The 22,212-nt window shown below is 32.9% G+C and overlaps 1 protein-coding gene across 2 annotated transcripts; it reads right to left on the minus strand.

Moving 5' to 3' along the window:
- Positions 1–19,775: 19,775 nt before the first annotated feature.
- On the minus strand, positions 19,776–21,769 carry LOC145048267 (transcription factor DIVARICATA-like). 2 transcript variants are annotated; one of them, XM_078996713.1, is made up of 3 exons: positions 20,796–21,769; positions 20,610–20,723; positions 19,776–20,499 (listed from the first exon to the last, which is right to left on the minus strand). In XM_078996713.1, the coding sequence occupies exons 1-3, from the start codon at positions 21,044–21,046 to the stop codon at positions 20,076–20,078; spliced, it is 789 nt and encodes a 262-aa protein (XP_078852839.1). In that variant the 5' UTR covers positions 21,047–21,769; the 3' UTR covers positions 19,776–20,075. The 2 variants fall into 2 exon arrangements, with proteins under 2 accessions (XP_078852839.1, XP_078852838.1); XM_078996712.1 differs by having other exon boundaries at positions 20,610–21,769.
- Between the last annotated feature and the right edge of the window lie 443 nt (positions 21,770–22,212).

Consider the following 22,212-nt stretch of genomic DNA (forward strand, 5'->3'; position numbering starts at 1 on the left):
TTGATTCTATCTTAATCGAATGTTTGATTCTAACTATAATTCTTATTGGTCATTTGAATTAGGGTTAGGTCATTCAAGTTATCTAATTGAAAATTCCGTAATTATTTTGTGAATTATACTAGGTAACAAATACTAAACTAATTTACATTGAATGAATTTATTGTAAATCTTATTCACACACTCTTACGCTCCCAAGCTTGTGAGGAGTATTGAGTGTTGTTGGTAACATTCACATCAAACTCAATGCAAGATCTCAATCTAATTCTAAGAGCTTGTTTACGTTAGGTTAATGAGTTTAGGGTTAATCAATGAGCTTATTTTCGTTAATTAATGTGGTGAATGGAAAGTGTTAGAGATTGTTAAAACATTGAAGTACCAATATTGGTAGAATTGAGTAATTATCATGTTATTTTTGAATCATAAGGCTAAATTGTCATACATAGAGTTGGAGTCTTTTCGAATTCTGAATTTACTTTATTTCGTTAACCATTTACTTGTTTCTTTAATTAATTTCTCAAATCATTGCATACAACCCCCCCTCCCCCTTTACTTTTTGGTGACCAAAGTCCCTTAAGCAAAAAGGTATAAACTTTAGCCATGTGTCTCTAGGGATCGACCTTACTTATCCTGTACTACCTTTTAGTGCAATGTAACAATGTTATTTTAGAGTATACTGTACCCCTAATATTTTTTGTGTTTGACACACCTAACACTTGGTTCAATACAATATTTTTCAACATTTTTAATGGCTTCTTCTTGTATTCTTATAACAGTCCATTCTGACCAAAGAGATTTTAAAGTTGCTTCCATTGCTTCTTTTTCTCTTTTCTCGACATCTTGTTGATCTAATTCAACGTGTAATTGCTTTATTCTTTTCCATTTCTTCATACTTCTTTAATTGAGCTTCTTTTCTTCTTCCATATCGTTTGGATCAACTTCAATGTACGAAACGATTCTTACTAAACTTGTTTGCACATCTCCTCCCATATTGATTATAATCTCAGGACTAATATCTTCCAATCTCCTTTTAAGCGATATATCCTAAATATTAACCTTTAAAGCATCATGCTTTTTGGTCATCAGAGGAAAAACATAAAGATTTGTAAGATTAACTTGAGGAGCATCTTACTTATCAACTTCCTCTCCCCCTTGTTGTGAAGTAGCCCCGCTACATGTAACACGTTTTCAAGCTCTTAGTTGTGGATGAATATGATTGAGTTTCACATGAAAATTTTGTGACATGTAATTAACATGTAGAGCATCCTTTTCTTCCACAATGCAAATGATTCATTTATTAATTTCAAAGTTTCACCACTTGACAAGCAACGATTCTTTGTCATTTTTCTCAAAATCTCTTTTCATCTGCCTCAACTCCAATTTAGGAGATTTAATTTTATTATCCTTTTCAGCCAAAAGAACTTCCATTTTTGCTTCCGAATCATAGTGCTCGGCAAGAGTGTTGATTGCACTAGTAATTTTGATGGTGGATTATATTCTCAGAAACAATTGATTCTTTCAGAGTTTGTATATCTATGAGAACATAATCAACCTTTGATAAAGCTATAATAGCCTGAGAAAGATATTCATTAGACTTCACAGTTGTATCATAAATCAATTTCTCTTTAGCATCAAATAAACACTTTCTCTCAGAAAGTATAGTATTCATCATAGACTCATCCTCAATAATGAGATTCTGAAAATTTGTCGGAGAAAAAGAATTTGCTATGTGAACAAGAGCATTAAGATTCCAACTCAACAACTAAAATTCTTTCTTGTTAATTGGATGACATGCTGTTTCTTCATCTAGATCACTCCCATCATCCAATAGTGATAAAGTTAAGACACGTTCCATAATTGGTTGAAAAGAGCAATAACTCCAACTTCATCATCATCAGGAACAACAAACTCCTTATCATCATCATTACCAGATGGCGTTGCATCATTTTCAACAAGAGTGATTTATGGTTGAGTGGTTACATAAGTGAAAATTGGATTTGGTATTGGAATGATGGTTTATGAAGATGAAATTTATGGAATACGAATCTGAACTGTAGTAGTTTGGTATTGATAAGTGGTTGGTTTAAGAGAACCCCTTCTCTAAAACTACACCATATCATTACTCCAAACATGCTAGATGCATATTCATAAGATAATTTACAAAAGTCTGGATACAACCCAACTATTAAGATTTTTACAAAGTTTTATATATTACATAACTTCCCAGTAATTTATACACTAAGTAGAAAAGTGATAATATTAACTATTCTACATCTTCCAAAAGTACTAGACTATATGAGATGCTTATCACCTGCAATAGTTAAAAACTGAGAGGGATAAGCGGGTGATGCTTAGTGAGTTCAATAACAGTTACAATATAATGCTATGCCATATATATATATATATATATATATATATATATATATATATATATATATATATATATATATATATATATGATAGAAGCAAAGAGGGACAAAGAACAATAAAGGTATATGTGTATCTTATGACAGGCTTTCCAGATCAACCAATGATTTGATTCAAAGATTTACAATCAATGAGATACAACAATTTCAACATGATATACATCAATAAGACTTCAGCCCAAGTGGCACAGAAAATATAATTTCGGATTATCATTTTGCTAGAATATACAGGCTTTCTACCCTACGTAGCTCTATGCCAATACCAAAAGTTATACGAGTTGTGCTCTAGATGGCCTAAGGCACAAAGCCAATACCAAAAGTGATACGAGACATGCTCTACATGGCTAAAGGCATAAATCCAATACCAAAATAATACGAGACATGCATTACATGACCAAAGGCTCAAAGCCAACCAGAAGTGATACGCGTTATGCTCTACATGATCAATAATATAAAACCAGAATAAATTAGGAAAGAACATTTAACATATAACACATAAAATACAATTGTCCTTATATTGACCTCATTGTGAAATAACCGAATGATAAACTGATAATTTGGGCAGCACTTCGTGTCTAAAAATAACTTTCTTTGACGAAACCGGGGGGTTTTGTTGAAAACTGGGCCTGCGCGGGCAGAGTTTTAACTTGAAAATATTATTTTGTCGGGGTCTTTGGTGCTTCTGGGGTTGCTTCGGGTGTTGGGGTAATTTCCTAGGCTTCGGGGGGGGGGGGGGGGGGGTGTTAGGGTAATTTGAGAGAGAGTAGAAGGTCAAAGATGTGAGAAATTGTAACCTAAACTCGGAGACCTTCGCATTTTGTTTATAGTATGAGCCTGATCCTCGTTATGCTGGGTGTTCCGTTATGCGGGGCGTACCAAGCAATGTGGCACTAATTCGGTTATCGGGCCTCGGATGTGTCAAACCTGTATGATACGTGTCCTTCGTCCGTAGTACGTTGGGCGTACGGTCTTGGTCCGACCTCGAAGTTTATGCCTAAAACTTCAAAATTTCATATCTTTTGCGTACGAGCTCCATTTTTGGCGTTCTTTATATCCACGCGTAGGTGAAATTATACTCTACAACTTCCTTTTAGACTCCGTCGGCTAATTTGGAATTCATTTTTAATATTATATTTTTAACAGGCCGGTACAGGAAAAGTCTGTTAAAATTTCATAACTTCTTCATCTGACGTCCGTTTTCGTCTTTCTTTTTACTGTTGAACTACTATTAGCGAGATCTTTAATTCTCATTTAGATTGTGTTGGCTGAAAATTGCTTGATCTATAATTCGAATTTCGAGCTGTACACTGCTATGCCGAATCTTAGAAAAATCATAACTTGTTCATACGAAGTCAGATGTGGATGTTCTTTTTATGAGAGTTATTGGTTTAATGAATACTAGAACTTTCATTTATATCACTAAAGCTAAAAGTAGTTTATTGAAAACTCACTTTTTATGTCATACGGTGTCAGGCCGGTTCTGTCACGAAACTTTGATAAATCATAACTTCTTCGTTATAACTCGGATTTCGATGTGGTTTTCGCCTAAAAGTTTCTAACGAGATAATTTACAACTTTCAATTTTTATATTTTCTTTAATTTCAATATTTGACTTTTTGATCGGAATCTCATAAGACTTCCCATCACTTTCTGAATGATTCTAAACATAGTTTTACTTCAATTATCGTAAAAACTATCTTGTTAGAACGCAATGCTTAAAATCATATATTATATATATTAATATTCACTTTTAAGCTATCAAGCTTACAAAACACGATAATTATACATGGTTATTAACGTGTATATTACAGGTTAGTGGTGGTGAAAGAGGTGGAACAACAGGTGATTGAGTTTGAGAAAGATCGATAATAGGATCATTAATGATATTATGAAAAATATAATTCCAAGTATGAATAATTATGGGTGTTGAAGGATTCATAGAAATAGCAGATACCTTGACAACCTGTGAAGACTTAGGAATCATAATCTGAATTTGTTAAGCACTCGCAAATGATTGTTCCAATTTCTTTGGATTAGAGAATCTCATAGTATCATCCTCATTCCCATCATCCTCTATATGAACATCATTGATTGTGTTTTCTCCATCTTCATCTTCATCAACCAAAAAAACCTTGGCTTTTTTTTTTCAATTTCCTTTCAGGCTTTTGCTTCACATGAACATCATCTTTGGTTGCCTTAGCTTTTCTCTTTCCATCAGCTCTTCTTTAAACATTCCCAACCTATAAATCATCTTGAATGTATGGTGACATATAATATTCACGAGGCTTGGTAATCTATCTATAAATATCAATGAGTTTGTTGTTCACAAGAACTTTGTTTAAGATCAAATTAGGAATAGCTTCAACATAGTGAAAATTCTTTAGATCCGAGGTAAAGAGTGTAACTGTATTCATCATCTAAAACTTTATGATTTGCACATCTATCATTTGAGGGAGTTTGAAATGATCACGAACATTCTTCACTACTATGGACTAAAATACTGCACAATAAATATCGAATCCTCTGTAGAAGAAAAAGGACTCTGTGTGAACTAAAACCAAAGAATTTGACGTAAGTTAACCTTCTCATCTATATTGTGTATAGCAGAGTATGAAATAATCTTTTAACATTATCTGATCCAGATACCCTACTTGAGAAATATCAAAATAAGATAGCAAATAGCGCATTCCATATTGGTGGCACAGGTGACTTCTTGAATTTTGACAACACAAACAAATCATCTTTGTAACCCATATGATAATAAACCCTACTTATACTCGAAGAAGAAACCAATTCCAGGATTGTATATGCATCACCAAACTTCAACTTTATTAAGTTGTAGAAGTCTACCTTGGAAATTATAGTCTTATGCCCTAGAACGTCAAAATTAATTACATCGGTCTTCTTGTTGTAGCTTGTAGAAAAAAAGCCAAAATTAGGGAAAAAAAAGAGGAAAATATTCGTGATGAGTTAACACCCTCTTTAAAATTGAATGAATTAAAAATTCAATTATTGGTTGAACATCAGTGGAGTACTTAGATGCTTCAAGATCAACAATCATATTGTGATTTTGCTTGACAAAGAGATGAACTGATGAAGTGGATTGATCAATAAAAGAAATATGATCAATAGAAGACTCCATGTGTGATTGAAGCTAGTCAAACACATAGAGAATTTGATGAATTAAGAGTAATCTCTTGCAACGCTCTTTGAATCATCTGAAAGTGTAAAGATATTAATTGTGTGTATTTAGCGTATTTATACATAGTAGAATGGAAATCATCAAGTTTGAATTTGAAAAGATTGGGTTTCTAGGAGAGATAAATCGCCAAAGACATGCCATAATTACCGATCTAATCCCATGGTAGACCTATTTACCACACATATCATCATGTTAAAGAGGTCCAGTAAGAACTTTCCAGCTCAACCTATCTTCAAGGAATGGAAAACAACTATCTTCCATTGTGTTTGCAAAAAAATAAATCACATAACAATCATAAAAGATTTGTTCGTATCTAGAAACATCCCATTTTAGTTACTGAGCCCACCCTTGAATATTACATATATAGAAATAGTCTCCATTAGAATTATGACCAATGTTACCTTAAAAAAAATCCATATCGTAACCAAAACCAGGTAAAGAAGAGTCTCATCACAACCATGGAAATAATGATTGGAATTATAAACAAAAATTTGTGAAATCTTGGTTCAAGTTGGTCGTACTTGAGACCTCAAGGATTCAAAGTGAAAGTGTGTGAAATATGCAAGGGAAATTTAGAAAGAAATATGTATTGGTAGGAATCTCATATATACCATGGTGAAAATGATAAGTAATCATAAATTCAGACTTTGTAAACCCATGGTTCAAGTTGTTTATACCCTAAAACTTATGGATTTTAAGTGATGTGTATGCATGTTCTAGAGAATTGAGATTTTGGAAAGTATGTAGGGTTTGTGGTGTATCACAGTAACTACGGTGAAAGTAGCACGATCATCACACGAAAATTATGAAACCTAGGTTTCAAGTTGGAATTAACCCGAAACCTCAATGGTCTTATATGAAGTGTTATTAAGATATGTTCGAATAAGTGGATGAAATGAAGTTGGTATATTGAAACACAATTCGTTTATGCTGTTAATTCATAGTTGTATTTTAGAATTTGTAAACAAATTCACCGTTAATTCATAATGGTTTAGAAATTGTGAAACCCATTTTTAAGTTGGTATAAACCTGAGACGTCATTGGTTTCAAGATAGGTTAAAGAAGAACTATAATACATCTGCTATATTAACAAGTGACCAAGCAGGCATCTCTAAACTCCAAACATGAGTAGAGAAAGGTAGCTAAATTATTTATGCTAATACCGCCTATGGGGAATAAAATCTTTGAATCAAATTCTTTGAGTTAAGAAATTTCATTAAGGCTTCACAAACAGATAATCTTTGAGGCTTTGGACAACATGTTGTATCATGCTGGTAAGGACACTTAACGAGTTATTGGCTTTGTGAAACATAAAATGTTTCCCACTAGTTCCTAAGTTTCATACTTGAACAAAATGTGTTCACCGTCAATTCTTTGTTATAGAATAGAACAAATTAATGTTCCAAAAAAATCTTTTGAGTTTTTCAAAACTTTAAAGAAAGAAAAAATCTTTTTGGATTTTTCAAAAAAAAAATTGTAAATACGAAATCTCTTTGGATTTTTTAAAATTTTTAAGAAAGAAAAGGATTTTTGGATTTTCAAAATTTTAAGAAACAAAAACTTAAACTACGATGGGCTACGATGATCATAGTTCATCGCATATGAACTAAAAGTAAGAAAACAGACAACCTGCGACTACAAGGTGTTGCGAACATTCCTAGTCAGTTGTAGATGACCAGTAACTATCTAAAATGAAACGAATGCGAACAAGAAAAATAAGAACAAGTACCTAATATGATGGTCTGCAAACGAGCCTGTTGCGACTGCTTGCGAACGTTCGCATCCCGTCACAAGTGAAAAGTAATATTTCATAGTTTCATTTTGAATTTGAACTAGGAACTTATTCATCTTCCATCATTCCCAATCCTTCAAGAATTCAATTAAAAGTTGCCTTCGGTAAAGCTTTTGTAAATATATCTTTTAATTGATCAGTAGATCTAACAAAGTGAACTATATTCCCATCTCTAAAATTGTCCTTAATAAAATGATATTTTAATTTTTGGATTAGGTGTCTAATGCCATAACTATAGCTGGTATGTACTTGATCTGATAATAGCATGATCCTTTTGGGTTGCCTTCACTCTAGCAAATTGACATGATGACTTTTGGAGAGAGAGGTTGAATTTATTATTTGGAATAATAAATTGATTTATTAATGTATTATGAAAATAATATATTAATTAGAAATCATGTTATTTAATTATTATTTACTCAGAAATTAATTTGGAATTAATTTTAGGATTAAAGGAACATGAGCTGTTTAGTAAATCATTGATAGTTGTGAAACTGTGCCATTGGACTCCTTAGATGGAGTGGACGAAAAATATAAGGAGGCCCTATAGATTTCATAAAAGGCTTCTTAATAAGGGACCATGGGGTGCTTAAGCCTTAAGTAGGAAATTAGGGTTTCCTCCAGCAAACCCTAGTAGTCCTCAGCTATATAAAGACCCCACATCATAGAATTTTCGATCAATGCTCGCTTCACTGTTCTAGAAATCCTAGTAGAGTCGAAATTCTAAGTGTATTCCACCATCTCTCCTATCATCCTTTTTCTAGTGGTGTTTGTAAGCCATTAGAGGTGCAACATTGGAGGCACAAAGCTTTTAAGACTCGAGATCTACAAGGTGTTCTTATTATTGCTACATAACAAGTGAGGCAAACTTCAAAACCCTTTTATTATGTAATTTTCGAAAATTAAATGTTAGATCTAGGGTTTTGCATTGGTATTCAATTTGCATGTTCAACTAGTGAAAGAATTAGATCCAAAGCAATTAGGGTTGCATGAACATATAGGTTGTAGTTATGCTCAAAACCCATCAGTAATGTGATATTCTTTGTCTTTGAATGTTGTACAGGATTGTGACATATGTGAATAACACTCTCAAAATCGCAGTACAATAGGACCTTCTTCATGCTTAAAACATAATCTCACAGTTGGCTTTGAATCCAACTAATTTGCAACGTGCAATAAGTAGCAGCAATATATTCAACTTCTGCATTAGTTTTGGGTTTTATTTTTAAATATAGTTTCATAAAGTAGAAAAATATGGCAACAGAAGACTTTAATTTTGAAATAATTTAAACACTTTATACCCACCATGGATCTTCTTTCAAGTTATAGAAAGATTAAAATACCAACCAAAGAAGAGGTGAATAAATAACAACCTTGGTAGTTCTTAGGGTCCTCTTGGGAGGCTTGGAAGTTTATGAAGAATGTTGAACCTTTGAGACACCAACAATGACTCAAATTTATGTAGATGCGAATCCAAAACACGATACTAAAGTACTCTCCTCTCTTTTCAGATTGGAGAAACTTTTATCTTTCCGCCTTATAGATTATTCTTATTCGTTCTATTACTCTTTGAAACTTTTCAAAGTGTTAAAATTATGTTTAATCTTATAGACACAACCATATTTACTGAACCATCAATAAATTATGACGAATAGACTTATCGTCCTTTGTGGTAGATCTGACCAGTCAGCATCAATGTGTACTAGATCCTTTAGTCTTTCACTTGACTCACATAAACATGTTATCAAGGAAGTAGTATTAATCTTCCAATGATCAAGATTATCATACATCACACAATCAAATTGTATGACTCCAAGTTTCTATTTAGTTGAAACTTAGGTGATGAGAATTCATTTTCACTTGGTCAATTATGACATTACCACAAATGATATAAAAAAGAATCAAATCCACTTTTAACGTTGCTAATAATATAAAAATAATCACCAATTTTCATAAATACAATTGCAAGGAAATATAAAGTAAACAAGATAAAACAAAAAATTTACTTTATCTTAGAAAGATACTCGTGTTGATGTGTAAAAATGGTTTTATAGTAGTACCATTTAGTTGCTTATATGCTTGCATTTGTTATATGAAACATGTTAATAGTTGATAAACTTTCTAAGGTTATTTTTTATAATGAGGATTATCAGACGAGTCATTCATTTTACACAATCGTGTCTCCATTCCACCTTGTTATACTTTTTTTAAATGAGAAAAAAAAGTTATAACTTTTGTTTCATCAAAACAAATATAGTCAAATCATTGTATTATGTAGATTATACATAATACAATGTGTGTTTGTTTGTTAAACACAATACATTGATACACCTCGAATGGAAAAGTTCTATTGATGTTTATGAAGTCCTTTTTGTTTTTAATGTCATGTAAACCATATATGTTTGGTACACAAGATACGATGTTGTTTGTTAACAAACACACAAACTCAACCATGAAAACCTTATATTGTACCTGCTTACTTGGTATGTAATTCTAATGTCAATCGGTCAACAATCATAATTTTTTCTCATTTAAAAAGATGAAACAATGTGAAACAAAGACTAGTTATTGATCATGTGACTTATATAAAAGTCGTAATTACCCTCGTCACCCCTCCTAACTTGTCACAAGATGTTGGAAAACTACAATATTCACATTATACATAACACAACAAGAGAGAGCCAAAAAAACATATAAACAAAGTAACAAACTACTCAAATCAAACAAAGAAGAAAAACATCATTTTCATTTCAATAACCACTACATTCCTTAAGGCGTCTCCACCTCCGGTCATCGACATCCCCAGCCACACGATGCCGACACTTCCTCCGCACATCAAGCATTAAACATCAGATTGGCTTGATTGAACTGTGACTAGACTCTTCGTCATACCAAATAAAAATCAGGTTTTAAAAAAAGTTTGTTTTGAATTGGATGCTTAGGGTTATGGATTTTATTGGTCCAATAGGATATGCTTAATTTAGGGTTTTGACTACTTTTTTAGGTTGTTAATAACGAATATAAAAGAATCTGACATGGACAATTAAGATTTCGTTAGATTGAATTATCAACATCGTGAATTTAAAATTTGAAAATTACGGCTAAAAGTTTGGTTTTGTGCATACAAGAGATATATAGAGCATGTTCGACAAAATTAGCTTGTACCGGGTAGCTTGCAGCTTGTAGCTTGTAGCGTTTTGTTAAACGCTACATGAAGTAACATTTGGATTTGGAGAATTTTGTTTAAACTAAACGCTAAAAGCTTGTTGTGTCAAACAAGACTATCTGTTTAAAATAAAATATTTTTCCAAATGTTGGAAGCTCTCAGACACTCCGTGTCAAACACGCCAACAGACTATAGAAAGATCGGACCACATGTACAACATGTACAACAATATCCCATAGACCCATAGTCTCGAATTAGTCTAACTAAAATTTAAGATATTCATACATATTCATTCTACCATTCATATGATAGTTAGCATTAAACTCGTCATATTTTGTTTGAAAAAAAAGACATGCAAGTAAATGAGTATATTATGCTTGTACTTATTTTTTATTTTTATATTTTTTTCAATAGACATATATAAATGTCGCTTTAGATTTACCATGTTGAAGATAGACCATCAGAAACTATTCACACATACCGAGTAACATTTCCAAAGTCAAATATTCCATTTCTTCAGCATCTTCATTATATTAGTTCTTATCTTATGAAATGGAACCCAAAGACCAAAATTGAAAAAGATACATGATATCAAAACATAAAATAAAAAATAAAAAACTAGTTTTTGTTAAATAATAAATACAACACGCTGAAGTCACAATCAAATGATGCTTACATAGACCAAATATATAATCGTGTCACTAAAATCTCATTTAGAAAATTTCATCATAAGTTGAAAGTTGTAACCTTTTCATAAATAAATAAAGAGTAAATTATAGAAATTGTTCCTATGGGTTTATCGTTTATATCCCTATGGTTTGTGAATATTGTACTATTTCATATAAAGAGTAAATTATAGAAATTGTTCCTATGGGTTGATCGGTTATATCCTGCTTGATAATGGTTGGCTGGAACTGTTGTCGTTTATGTTTCAGTGTGTTTCTTCCGATTCTCCCAAGCTTCAAGAATCTATGTTCTTGATATTTGCACAGTTGTCACAATACATTGGGGAGACTTTAATTCGACACATAAAGTATCTTCATGGCGTCTTTTTGTAGTGCCTGACTAAGTCGGGGAGCTCAGATGTGAGGATTGCTGCTTTGAGTCCTATAATTAATTTTATTCGGTGTTTGTCGAGTTTCAGTGATAGGGATCGGTTCCAGGATATGCTTCCAACGATGATGATGAATTTGAGTGAAGATTTAAATGGTGGACAAGAGGCTACTGCTCAAGAGGCATTGGAATTGTTGATTGAGTTGGCAGGGACTGAGCCTAGGTTCTTGAGGAGGCAGTTAGTGGAGGTGGTGGGGTCTATGTGAAACGTCCCAAAATACGACCAAATTTTTTTTGTTTAAATAATACTAAAACCATAACATCGAATGCCATAAAATAAAAATCATACGTCAATATCTCAAAACGATAATAAAGTGTCATGATAAAAACTGTATCAAATTGTGTCAAGTCATATCTAAGAAAAACTAAACCAACTCCCAGGATAAAATTGAAGATGTGGTGTGTGCGATGCCATCATCCCGAGCTCTTCCCTTTACTTGTGGAAGTACCGGAAACCAAAACTGAAACTGTAAGTACCAAGCTTAGTGAGCTCCCCCAAACTACCACATACCAAACTATCATATAAACACATATAGGGTCTTGTCCACTACATCAGACCGAAGTCTGGAACTAACCAGGGCCTTGCCCTCTGCATCGGACTGAAGTCCAGAAACTGCATCAAACCGAAGTCCGGAACTGTCTGGGACCTTGTCCCCTGCATCGGACCGATGTCCGGACTAACTGCATCGGATCGAAACCCGGAACTGACTGGGACCTTGTCCCCTGCATCGGACCGAAGTCCGGAAACTGACTGAGCATAGCATAAACATATCAACTGGCATAAGCACATATACTGCATACTGCATCGAACCAAAGTCCAGAACACATAACACAAAACATGCTTGAATCACAAAGACATCAAGCAATCTAACTACTGCATCGGACAGAGGTCCGGAACTACTGCTAACTAAACGGGTCGGCATTATGGTCGTAGACCCGTTCTTACTGGAAGGAAAACTCACCTTGAAAGTTGGCTGTTGAAACTCTACTCGGGAACTGTCTGCTGCTACTCCGGTCTCTCCCAGCTACAATTCCCATAAACACACTCAATCAACTACTGATAACTATACTGAGGGTAAAATGACTAATTTACCCCTGGTCAAACTCAACCTCCTGGTCAAAGTCAACATACAGTTGACCCGACTCATCGAGTTGGGCCGCCAACTCGTCAACTCCATACTCTTATTTCTCATTACTGCCCGCTAATACTCGTCGAGTTTGGCATAGACTCGACGAGTTCCTCCTCAATACTAAAAAACAGTCTATCTTCATCTGACTCGCCGAGTTGTATGAACAACTCGTTGAGTTCTCCTTCATCATAAGAGCATTCTAGCATGTGACTCGCCGGGTAGTATGAACAACTCATCGAGTTTTCTCTTGAGGCAAGAAGATTTCCCTGGACTCGCTGAGTCCCTCCATTGTTGAGTTTGACTTCCGACCCACTGAGTCCACCTCCAACTCACTGGTTCCACTCGGCATAACCCAAAAGGGGAAAAATCGGGGACTCATGACTCGACTCGCCGAGTCTGAAGAACAACTTGCCGAGTCTCTTCAATGCCAACACTATACAGTCGATTCTTATCAATTCCATTGCATTCAACTTATAGATCTGGGTTCCTAAGGCTTGTTTCACACGTAAAGCTTCCAACTTTACGTGTGTTTATGCAACAATGGTCCCATAAATGCAGTAGATCTGAGCTTCTAAAGCTCAAACATGGGTAGATCTGATGGCTATTCATCACCACATGTTCTCTATACTACTTCCAAGCCAAAAATGGCAAAACAATCCAAATAAGATATCTAATTGAAGAAGGACAAAGGTTTGAGCTTGATACCTCAAAGAAGACTGTAATGCAATAAGGAAATCGGATCTACTTTGCTCCCCCTTGATTCCTCCTCTTCTCTTCTCTTCTTCTAGCTTTAAATTCACTAACAACTTGCACAATATGAGAAATCACACCAAAAAAAAAGATAAGGAACGACTAGGGTTTTAGTTTGAACTCTCTGTGGGTGAGGAAGGCTGATTAGTGCACAAAAAGTTGTTTAAATAAGGTGCAAACCCTTACCTTTAGGGTTTCATCCAGACTGGCGGACTCGTCGAGTCCAAGCATATGGAATCGCCGAGTCACCAGCTCCAAACACGTGCTTATCTCGTCTCTACTCGACGAGTCGGGCTACTGACTCGTCGAGTTCCTCTTGAAAACTTGAAAAATTAGATATTTAAATACATACCAGAATTGGGGCGTTACACTATGTTGCAGATAGCTGAAGCAGATACTCTAGAAGAGGGCACACGACACCTAGCCATTGAGTTTATGATCACACTAGCAGAGGCCAGAGAGAGGGCACCTGGTATGATGAGGAAGTTGCCACAGTTTATCAGCAGGTTGTTCTGCATTTTATTGTAGATGTTGTTAGCTGTCGAGGATGAACCTGCTTGGCATACTGCTGAAAATGAGGACGAAGATGCAGGAGTGTCAAGTAATTACAGTGTTCAGCAGGAGTGCTTGGATCGGTTGGTTATTTCTCTAGGTGGGAATACGATTGTCCCTGTTGCATCTGAATAGTTGTTGGCTTACTTGGCTGCCCCTAAGTGGCAGAAACATCATGTTGCACTTATCGTTCTTGCACAAATAGCTGGGGGATGCTCAAAGGTAGCAATATTTTTGGAATTTGTTCTATCACTTTTGGTCAAGTTTGATTGTTCAACGCATCATTTGTTTAACATGCAAATGAGTTGATTTTTATGATTGGATTAGTTTGCCTAGATATGAACCTTTTCACATACTTATTATTTCCTTGCATTTTGTTGGTGTGTGTTATAATGTTTTGTCATGCAAGTAGTATACATTCTTCTAAAATACATCACATTCTTTTAAAAAGTACATCAGGAAGATTATTGCATATTCTTTAAGAATTCCCATTCTTTTGATATAGCTTTCCAATAAAAACGATTTTGATTGTTCATTCTTTATTTGATGTTGCTGTAATTATTCGTTACTCTATTGTCGTCGCATCAAATGAAGAGTTTTCTTTTAAGAATTGTTTCAAATTTAGAAAAAATTTACTATGTTGTTTTTGTAATTTTTTTTGAGTTGTGTTTTATTTTAAAGAATATTTATAAATATTCTTTAAGAATGCTCTTCAATTTGAAATTATATTCTTGGAGGGGATCGGAAAAATATACAAGTATTCTTTAAATATTATAAATAATAATTAATATAATTAATTTGATTTGGATAAGTTTCCTAAATTTATGCATTTGATTAATTAATAGCCTAAAATGATGATATAAAATAGTGTATATTACTCCAAAATGATTGATCCAAAATTTTTCTTACGTCCAAACAATAGATGTCATCCACATTATCATCTAGCCATATATACATACATATATATATATATATATATATATATATATATATATATATATATATTATATACATATATCTTATTATATAAAATTAAATTATTATTATTAATATTATTATTATTATTAAAGAAATAAATCTTAGGAATAGTAAACTTACCATTTTTTGGCAACTTTGCTCCTCATTCTTTGATCATTTTGATACTTTTGGTCCTTGCAATCAATAATTTTACACTTTTTCGGAACATTTTAATATTTAAAGTTTGGTCACAAAACTTTAATAGTTTGGCAACTTTGATCCCTTTTCGAAAAAGTTGTTAATTCTTACCCCTTTAATTATTTAGCCATTTTGACACTTCTGGTACTTACAGTCAAAACTTTTACATTTTTTCATAAACACATGAAAAAAACGGTATGTTACAAAGCCCGAGATTTTCATCGTTGCACTTTTTACGTCTGTCATATTTATCGAGTCGGAAACAACATTGAAAGCTTCTGACTTCCGTGTAGCAGGGGTAACCTTTCTAGTTTTTATTAATTAAGTTTATTAGATATTTAATAATATTTTATTTGTGAAATATTAAGTTCAGGACAACTATATAGTATTTTCAATGTTCTTTTTATTTTTATAAAAATAAAAATTTCACTTTTTTTTGTATTTAAACATAATTTTGGCTTAAATGGATTTAAATATTAACACTGTAACATCTCAAAAGTCACAAAAAAATTTTAAACTTTTCAAATCAAACTATTAACTTATAAAAAATGTTTACAAAATCATTGTTTCCAAAATATTATTTAGAATAGAGTCTCCTAAGATCAACATTATAAATCATGATGTGTATGGTCACGTCTTCGCCTTCCCACGATCCTTGGAAGTACCTGAAACCATAACCAAAAACTATAAGCCAATGCTTAGTGAGTTTCCTCCAAAGTACCACTACATAAAATACATAACATAAACAGACAAGCATGTTGGGTCCAATCAGTCATCGGACTGGAATACCCCAGGTCCACAACCATCGGTCTGGATTACCCCTAACACAATCAGTCATCAGACATGAATGCCAATATACAACGGATCCACTCAGTCATTGGACTAGAATACCCTCGGGCCCTCTGTAAGAGTTTAGCATACCAACAAGCGCTTAGCACGTATCTGGAATGACTCCGAGCCCTTAGTATAAGTCTGGCATGCCAATCAACCATTAGTCCATCACCTCATATCTGAAATGCTCTTAGGTTTGTTGGCTACAACACAAACCAGTACCACCTCAACCCAACACAATATGTCGACATATACATAAAAGATAAACATAATATCAGTCAACAGTCAAATAAGAAGATCTATAGAACACTATCACATTGCAACATCCTATAAACTAGGATACAAATCTAAAAGATCACTACAACATAACAACATACGGTAAACCAGGATATCAATCCAATAGGCCGGCCTTGGTGCATTCGACCCGAAAGTATAGTAAGGAAAACTCACCTTACAATTTGTTAGAAAAGTTGAACGGTAAACTGCTCGAAATACCGGCTCTACAGGTTACATATTCAACAAATAGAGACTAAGACTCAACTATTGCTCAAAATATCCAAAATGACCTTAAGTCAAACTTGGTCAACCTTTGTCAAAGTCAAAGGGTCAAGAAAAGTCAACCCAGACCAAGTGCGCTCAACGTACTCAGCTCGTATGCCCCGCGCACTTGCGATCCAGATCGGGCTCCCTTAGGCGTACGCACGACGTACGACAAGGTACGCCCAACCTATGCAATAGCTTAATAACTTCATTTTGAGGGATTAATTCCTTAAGTCACTACGTCAAATTTTCAGTCTTAGCCCCAACTAGCATCCCAAACCATAAAGTTTCCAACTTTATGCTTCTACATGCTGGATTTAGTGTCTAAGCCTATAAATATAACTGGGATGTACTTGACCTGATTGTAGTATGGTCATTTTGGGTTGTCTTCACCAGTGCAATTTGATAGGATAGACTTTTGAGAATAAGGTTATTTATTAGTATGAAATCACATTATTTAATTATTATTATCAAGAATTAATTAGGAATTAATTTTTTGATCAAAAGAGACTAATTAAATATATAGGGATTCATTATGTATCAATGATTATTATAATGTGAGCTAATGATCTATGTTATTTAGGATGGGTTAAACCAAGGTGATAATCCATAGATAGTCCATGGAGGCTTTAACCCATGGAGCCTAATTAATATGAAAGGTCATTAGGGTTTACAAGGTGTAACCCTAACATTTGCTACACTATAAATAGATCCCTCTAGAACCAAAATCGGTTGCCACAACATTCTTGGAGAGTGTGTATTGATTTTGTGCTAAGTAACTTATTCTCCCAAGCCTCCTCTTGCGTATTGGTGTTTGTGAACCATTAGAGACATCACACTTGAGGTGCTCAAGCTTTCAATGGTCAAGAACTACAAGTCCTTCTAAGAGATAAGTCATCTAACTAGTTGTTATTATTATTATTATTATTATTATTATTATTATTATTATTATTATTAACTTTATTTATTTATCTTTGTTTTTGTGGTTTAAAAATCGTTTATTATTTTTGATGTTTTATTTGAAGATATTATTTAATGTTTTTTTTTTGACCTTTTCTCGTTTATATTATATAATTATTTTTTTGACGTTTGTTTTCGAATAAAGAAATTAAAACAATAACCCAGATAACTATTAGTCTTCCAATAGATTATTTAATGTTCTTTTTTTTTCTTTTTCTTGTAACTATATATATATATATATATATATATATATATATATATATATATATATATATATATATATATATATATATATATAAGATTGAATAGTTTTACTTTGTTTTTTTTTTCATAAATAGTTATACGAAAAAATATAATTATTCAGGCAATAAATGAAGAAGTACTAACATATAAACGAATGATGTAAACGAAAAACACATAAAACCATAAAACCTTTTAAAAATGAATTAAAGAACAAATAATAACATATAATTGAATGATGTAAACAAAAAAAATACATAAAAAACAATATTAAATAATTATATTGGATGATTTATAGTTATTGTTTATTAGTTTAATTTGTTTATTCAAACAAAATATAAAAAACATCATTACATAATGTAAACGAACAAAACATTACAAAACAATATCAAATAATATATTCGAATAAAACGTCAATAATATTTATGTTTTTATTTTAGTTTGTCTATTCGAATAAAACGTACAAAAAATCATTATATAATCTAAACAAACAAAATGTTAATAACAACTTCAAATAATATATTCAAATAAAACATCAAAAATATTAAACGATTTTTAAATCACCAAAAAGAAAGATAAATAAATAATAATGTGATTTTATATAACTTAGATAATTGATTTAAAAAATAAAAATAGTTTTATAAATAATCTATATTAATTCTATTGAAATAAAAATCAAATAAACCTACAATATATATATATATATATATATATATATATATATATATATATATATATATATATATATATATATATATATATATAATTGTTAAAAGAAAAAGACAAAAGAAAAAAAGGATAATCTGATCTTTTTATATGGAGCAAAGACCTGAAGTATAATATTCAGAAACCATAAGGATGTAACATATCATAATTTTAACTTAAGGATCAAAAATACGAAATTAACCAAACCATAGAGACATTTTATGTAATTTACTAATAGATAAATAAATAGGTAAATGTGATGGTAAACTACTAACAATAGAAACTCCAAATATTTAAACCTCTAACAGATATTTAGTTGTGGGTTGGGTTTTTGATATATGATTGGAAACCAAAAAATGAGAGTCGAAGCATACAATTTCAGCCTAGAAAATAAAGATAGGCTTGGTGTGATGTATCTTACTTTGTACAAGGAAATCATGCTTTTCTGTTTAATCGTTGAGGAAATATGATCTTAAAAGGCAATTACTTGAGAAAGATCTTCATCAAGATAAAGGAAATGTAGAAGGTATGTGTGGTCTTGCTCTTGAAGCATAAGATGCTTCATGTGCTAGTGGGATTTAGATTCGGGTGTGACTAGCAAACTAGGAAGGATCGACTACCTTCATTTCCACATCAAGTGTATTGTATATTAGAATATACATGCCTTGATGTGTAACAATGTGTGTATAGTAGTGCAACACGCGTTGATGTGTAACAATGTGTGTATAGTAGTGCAACCATCGTTTTACCATTTAATTGCTTATGAGTTTGCATTTGTTATATGAGACATTGTAATATTGGACAAACTTTCTAACGTAATTTTTTTATAACGAGGATTACAAGATCATCCAATTCTTACACACCGTGCATGTCTCTATTCCATCTATCTTTTTAGATGAGAATATAAAAAGTTGCAAATTTGTCTATAGACACAAATAAGTCATATCTTAGTATAATATAGATTAAGTCCAATACGAAGTGTGTTTGTTTGTTATGCCATATACGAATATAACTCAGATGGAAATTTTCTATTGATGTTTATGAGGTCCTTTTTCTTTTTTAATGTCATGTAAACTGTGATTGTTTGGTGCACAAGATACAATGTCAGGTTGTTAACAAAGACACGACTCGACATGACAGCTTTTTATTGTATTTGGCATCCTTTTCTAATGTCAATTAGTCAACAATTTAAAAAAAAAAAATCTCATCCAAAAGATGAAACAACATGGAACAGAGACTCGTTATTAATCTTTTGTCTTATGTAAAAGACATAATTACCCTTATCATCCCCTCTAAGTTACAAACTTGCCATGGAATCAAATCGCTCCAAGACTAAGATGCTAAACAACTACAATATTCACATTATAGATAACACAACAAGAGAGTGATAAAAAAAAACTCAAAAAACTGAAAAAGAAAACATATAAACAAAGTAACAAACTACTTAAATCAAACAAAAAAGAGAAACAATCATTTTCAATAATCACTACATATGTTATCAAACGAAAATGTTGGCTCATCCATGAGTGTAATGCATCGCAGGTTGCATCTTTAAAACCATGCTCTGAGATCCACCATAAAATTCATGTAAACCACCATTACCTCTGTATCTCGGAGACATAAACATGCTCCCATTTGTTTGGTCGAATGCCATGGCTGCATCACCACCACCACCACCACCGGGGTGGCTCCACTGAAACTTACATTGCTCCGGTGATGTTCTTTTATTTTTTGGCAAGGAGTTTTGATTTTCATTAACGTTCACGGTTGTTATATCATGAATACTTGCTCTTCTCTTATCTTTCCCACCGGAAAGCTGCCGGATGAAATACTTCTGAGCATGGCTTGCAACTTGGGTTGGTGTTCTTGTCACAACGTAATTTCTTGATATATTTCTCCAATCTCCTTTTCCGTACTTCTTTAGCCCCAATAGAAACAATCTGTGTGAACAAATTCCCAAATACCCATTTCAGATTACAATCAAATTAATCAAGAAATTGCAAAAAGCAAAGAAAGCAAAAGAAATCTGAAATGGGTTGATGAGACTTACTTATGCTCTTCTTCTGTCCACGGAACTCCCTTTTTCCTTTCTTGTTCAACAGGACGACCGGCAGCGACCACATCCACCGAAGACCTCTTTCCTCCGCCGCCATACGGCGGAGACCTGGACGTATCCAAACCATGATTATTCCCCCATTCTAAAGTAAAAGGACAAGTGTTATTATTATACCCATACTTGGGATATAGCCCTGCTTCAATACTGCTCACATCATCTTCCAATTCCTTATACTGTCGCATCACATCCGCCACCGTCTTCCCCGGGACCATCTCCGCCACCCTCTGCCACCGATCAGGAGTGTCTTTATCAAACTTTGCAAGCGCATTCTCGAACAATTTGTTCTCAAGAGGAGTCCATATTCTGCTCTTTAAGCTATCTTCCATCATCCAACTTGACGAATTCGAAAGGATATCTGTTTCCCACTTCATTGAAACTGAATTAAAGCACCCCGAACAATCAAGATCGGATTTTTAGAAGTTTATATTAGAAAATTAGGAGCAGAGAAAAAACAGGGGAGCAAATGTAGGAACGTTATGTAACAGAAGGTTAAAAATCAAGACGCATTTTAAAGGAATCCGAATAGTTTTTTTTTTCTGTTTACTATGGCCAACCACCCAACCACCTGAGGAATCTTTAAAAGACACACCTTTTTGAAACTTAACCACAATATATTCCCGAAATTAGATTGATAAACATCAAGAAAACCCTAGAAACATTGAACATGATCTGAAGTCTGAACTGATAACAGAAATTGGGGGATGATTTCTAAAATTGGAAAACAGGGAAGTTCTTGACATATCGTTTAGGAAAGGGGAAAAAGGCAGTTGGTAGTTAAAAAATGAGAAGACAGAGTGTTGTGTATGCAAAGGGGGTTTCCTAAAAAGCTTGAAATGGTAAAGAAAATACACAAAAAAAAAACCTTCTCTCTCCAAAATAGGAAAGATTATGTGTTGAATTCTTGGATCTTTGGGTTATGTGAAGGAGAAAAAGGGTTACTTGAGGACGATTTCTACCCTTTTCTTTAGGGAAAACAGAAAAAAAGATGATGAATTTGAGAAGGGAAAAGCAGGAATACCAAACGAGAGAGAGAAAGAAAAGGAGAAGGTGGTGGAGGATGATTGGAGGAGATGGTGCTGTGGGCACTGCAATTTAAAAAGAAATAGCACTATTTTAATATGCACTCTTTCCTTTATTTAAATATTATTTTTTTGTAAAATAATATTTAAAAAGTGTTTCGAATTTCGCTTTCAGAATAATTATTGTATTTGAAAATTAAATTATAATAATTTAAAATTATGTAAAGCGAAGTAATTTTTTATTTATAATTTATTTACTTGTTTATTCAAACCTAATTATTTCATTAATATATAATAATGATCACTTTTATTAAATCATATAATAAAAACAACCGCAAAAGAATGCAAGTATTTGGCAGCCAGAATTCATTTAATTTGGTTATAGTTCTAAAAAGGATAAATGATTCGATAAATCATCTCCAACCCACCTTCATTTTTTTCTTCAAAAATAGGGTAAATAGTAGGGTAAATAGTGTTTCATTTCCAATCATACTCAATTTTTTATCTCATTTTTACCC

The sequence above is a fragment of the Lactuca saligna genome, chromosome 5, assembly GCF_052625555.1.
Source record: "Lactuca saligna cultivar CGN05327 chromosome 5, ASM5262555v1, whole genome shotgun sequence".
NCBI classification, from domain to species: Eukaryota; Viridiplantae; Streptophyta; class Magnoliopsida; order Asterales; family Asteraceae; genus Lactuca; species Lactuca saligna.

Excerpts from the sequence above, each read along its gene's own strand:
- LOC145048267 (XM_078996712.1), bottom strand. The coding sequence starts at position 21,046 with ATGAAGTGGGAAACAGATATCCTTTCGAATTCGTCAAGTTGGATGATG. Across the intron at positions 20,500-20,609 it reads TGGACAGAAGAAGAGCATAA|ATTGTTTCTATTGGGGCTAA; the intron begins GTAAGTCTCATC and ends TTGTTCACACAG.